Source organism: Colletotrichum tamarilloi (assembly GCF_030869305.1).
Source record: "Colletotrichum tamarilloi strain Tom-12 chromosome Unknown Scaffold_591.1, whole genome shotgun sequence".
In the NCBI taxonomy this organism is placed as follows: domain Eukaryota; kingdom Fungi; phylum Ascomycota; class Sordariomycetes; order Glomerellales; family Glomerellaceae; genus Colletotrichum; species Colletotrichum tamarilloi.
In genome coordinates this window covers 1-1,048 of record NW_026849973.1, presented here as the reverse complement: position 1 = coordinate 1,048, position 1,048 = coordinate 1, and the positions used below count along the sequence as shown (strand labels likewise).

Genomic DNA, 1,048 nt, shown 5'->3' with positions numbered 1-1,048 from the left:
AGATGCAGAGAGAAAGAAGCCTGCAAATGCAGCCGTCATTGATGTGTTCGTCGGAGTGGCTTTTGATAGCACGGTCATGGCGGTCATGCTGAGAGTAACGCATGCGAGTAGGATTGGGAAGTACACGCCCTGCAGTCGTTGCATGATTGTGGTGGCTGCAGCATGTTAGTCTACTTCGACACTTTGAATCTGTTCTTCTGTGAAAAGACGGGGAACCTTGCATTTGTCAATCGTGAAAGATTTTGTCTCCCCAGTAAAAAGCATCGTATAAGGAGCACGCATTTTGCTCCGAGGACTGCTCCGAGGACGGCGGCTGCATGTGTTATGACGGCGCAAATACCCGAACGTCGCGCAGGACCCGCCTCTGGCCAAGTTCGGAACGACCCTTCCTCACACGTCAGCAGCTGAGGACGCCAAGCATCCACAATTTGCTTTCCGCAACCCAGTCAAAACCACAAAGACCGATTTACTCACTGCTTCAAACGCCTCTTTGTGGCTTTTGGTGCAGATTCCTGCTGTAGGAAAAGTGGCTGCCCGATTGACGCCACGATATGGAGAGTTATTAGGCTCTGTCTGTCGGATCAGAAACAGAACATACCCGCGACTCTGATGGCCACAATGACCGCCGGCGATGAACAGATCGACCGTTCGGTCGTCAGCCAGCAAGACGTCGCAGTCAAAATTTCTCCTTATCTCGCAGAAGTCAAGTTAGATCAGCTGACCTTCGTTACTACCAGAGGCGTACGATTCGGCTCTGATCCCTGTGGCACTGTGCGGACGCCAAAGCTCACAGTCGCGCTCACACTGTACATTGCTCTCCAGAAGCGGATCTTCTTCCCGTTGAAAAAGACAAAACCTGCCGGAGATCGCCATGGCGACCCGTTCGCAAGGTACATTGCAAGAAACATATGGAGCGAATGTGACATGCGAAAGCGCGTGGAGAAGTGAGCTCTGGGCCGTGTTTGAAGGCGTCCATGCATAGCTTTCAACGGCAGCGTCTCTCTCCTTGCCCTAAGTTAGAGGCAATGTACAGTGCGACAGGAGCTGT

At 52.3% G+C, this 1,048-nt stretch overlaps 1 protein-coding gene across 1 annotated transcript; it reads left to right on the top strand.

The window, feature by feature from the left end:
* Positions 1-618: 618 nt before the first annotated feature.
* On the top strand, positions 619-948 carry CTAM01_17390 (uncharacterized protein; the record flags this gene model as incomplete). The annotated part of the gene is made up of 1 exon (XM_060533374.1): positions 619-948. One exon carries the CDS (start codon positions 619-621, stop codon positions 946-948), a length of 330 nt encoding a protein of 109 aa, XP_060372048.1.
* Positions 949-1,048: the final 100 nt, after the last annotated feature.